This window comes from Macrobrachium rosenbergii, chromosome 21, assembly GCF_040412425.1.
Source record: "Macrobrachium rosenbergii isolate ZJJX-2024 chromosome 21, ASM4041242v1, whole genome shotgun sequence".
Classification (NCBI taxonomy): domain Eukaryota; kingdom Metazoa; phylum Arthropoda; class Malacostraca; order Decapoda; family Palaemonidae; genus Macrobrachium; species Macrobrachium rosenbergii.
The window spans coordinates 118,729-120,414 of NC_089761.1; the positions used below are offsets into that span (position 1 = coordinate 118,729).

General features: G+C 51.3%; 1 protein-coding gene across 1 annotated transcript; it reads left to right on the forward strand.

Moving 5' to 3' along the window:
- The first annotated feature begins 375 nt into the window (after window positions 1-375).
- LOC136849649 (uncharacterized) lies at window positions 376-1,023 on the forward strand. Its single transcript, XM_067122949.1, has 2 exons — window positions 376-613; window positions 653-1,023. Exons 1-2 carry the CDS (start codon window positions 376-378, stop codon window positions 1,021-1,023), a joined length of 609 nt encoding a protein of 202 aa, XP_066979050.1.
- The last annotated feature ends 663 nt before the right edge of the window (window positions 1,024-1,686 follow it).

Sequence of the window (1,686 nt, forward strand, 5' to 3'; positions counted from 1 at the left end):
CAAGGACGTCTGACAGTGGGCAAGGAGCTGCATCTCGTGCCAGGCAAGCAAAACATCCCGGCACACAGAATCTGGGGTCGGCGACTTCCCCGAGCCTCGTCGGCGCTTCGGCCACATCCACATCGACGTCGTTGGGCCTCTTCCGCAGTCGGGAGGAGCCAGATACCTCCTTACAACATAGACTGTTCCACCCGCTGGCCCGAGGCAACCCCCATGGAGGAGGCATCAACAGCGTCATACGCAGAGGCCCTCCTCTCCAGTTGGATCAGCCGTTTCGGAGTGCCAGACAGCATCACTACAGACAGGGGTCCAGCCTTCCTGTCAGAACTCTGGGTCTCCTTGGCACCCCTGATGGGTACAACACCACACAGCACAATGACCTACAACCCCGCAGCGAATGGCATGGTCGAGAGGGTGCACCACTCTCTTAAGGCAGCCCTCATGGCATGTTGCACCAATGAGAGGTGGAAGGAACAGCTCCTCTGGGTCCTGCTGGGTCTCCACACCGCACCGAAAGCAAATGGCGACGCCTTCCCTGCTGAGAAAGTCTACGGGGAGACATTGGCCGTTCCCGGAGAATTCTTCCTGACGGCGCCGACAACCCCCTCCCAAGGTTGAGGGAACTCACACAGAAGTTGCGCCCTGCCATAAGACCTTCACCGACAGAACCACCACCTACAGCCCACTCGCCTAAGACTCCTGCGCCTACGTCTTCGTCAGGGTGGATGCCCATCGTCCGCCCTTAACCAGACCCTACAGGGGGCACCGCAAAGTCATCAGGCATACCTCCCTGACATCCAGGGGCATGAAGACTGGGTCACCATCGACAGACTGAAGCCCACATTCCTGTTGGACAGAGAAGTACACGAGGAGGCAGGCAGGTGCCCCAGAGTTCCCCCTCAGTATCTCTCCGCAGATACACCTGGCACCCCCACCAAAGCGGGGTCTGGGCCAGCCCAGGGTACACATCGAGCCAACCCCAGATGTCGGTTCCATCCCATGCCCACAGTTCTCCAGGAGTAGGAGCCCACTCCAACTACCTCAGCGATTGTGTGATTAATGTTGTTTCATCCAATAACTGCTCCTCTAATTATTGACTTTTGGGGGCGGGGGCAGTATTTGTAAGTGCATCAAATCGCCTCTCCATTCTTGTGCTTCTTTCCTCACGTCATATATGTTACTTGTCATTATTTCAGATTCTTTATGTATCTCATTGTATGCATCATTGTACGGCCTTTCTGCCGATATATATATCTGCCCGTTTACATGTTCTGTAACACATTATATATGTCTTCTTATGCCTGTTAACAAACACAATTTCTGTATGGACGCAGCGGGGGCCTCAGGTCGCCTGCCACCTTTCCGTCCGCTTTCCACATTATAAACACCTGTTAAGAATAATAAAAGAATCAGTCTTTCACTTCTGACATTTCTTGAACCTCACACTAGGAGCAGGTTTTACTGTTCATTTACAGTGTTCTAATGATTTTGTTTTTCTTTCTTTTAAACTCTTCCACACTGTTGTTGTTTACAACTTCTGGTGGCAGTTTATTCCATGTCACATATCTTGTATGTAAAGAAGTTCCCACAATGAGATGTGTTGTATCTCTTCAGTTCTAGTTTCCATCCATTATGTCTTGTCTGGTTTTCTTTTAATGTGACTAGGTTACTGCCTACTTTTGTTAT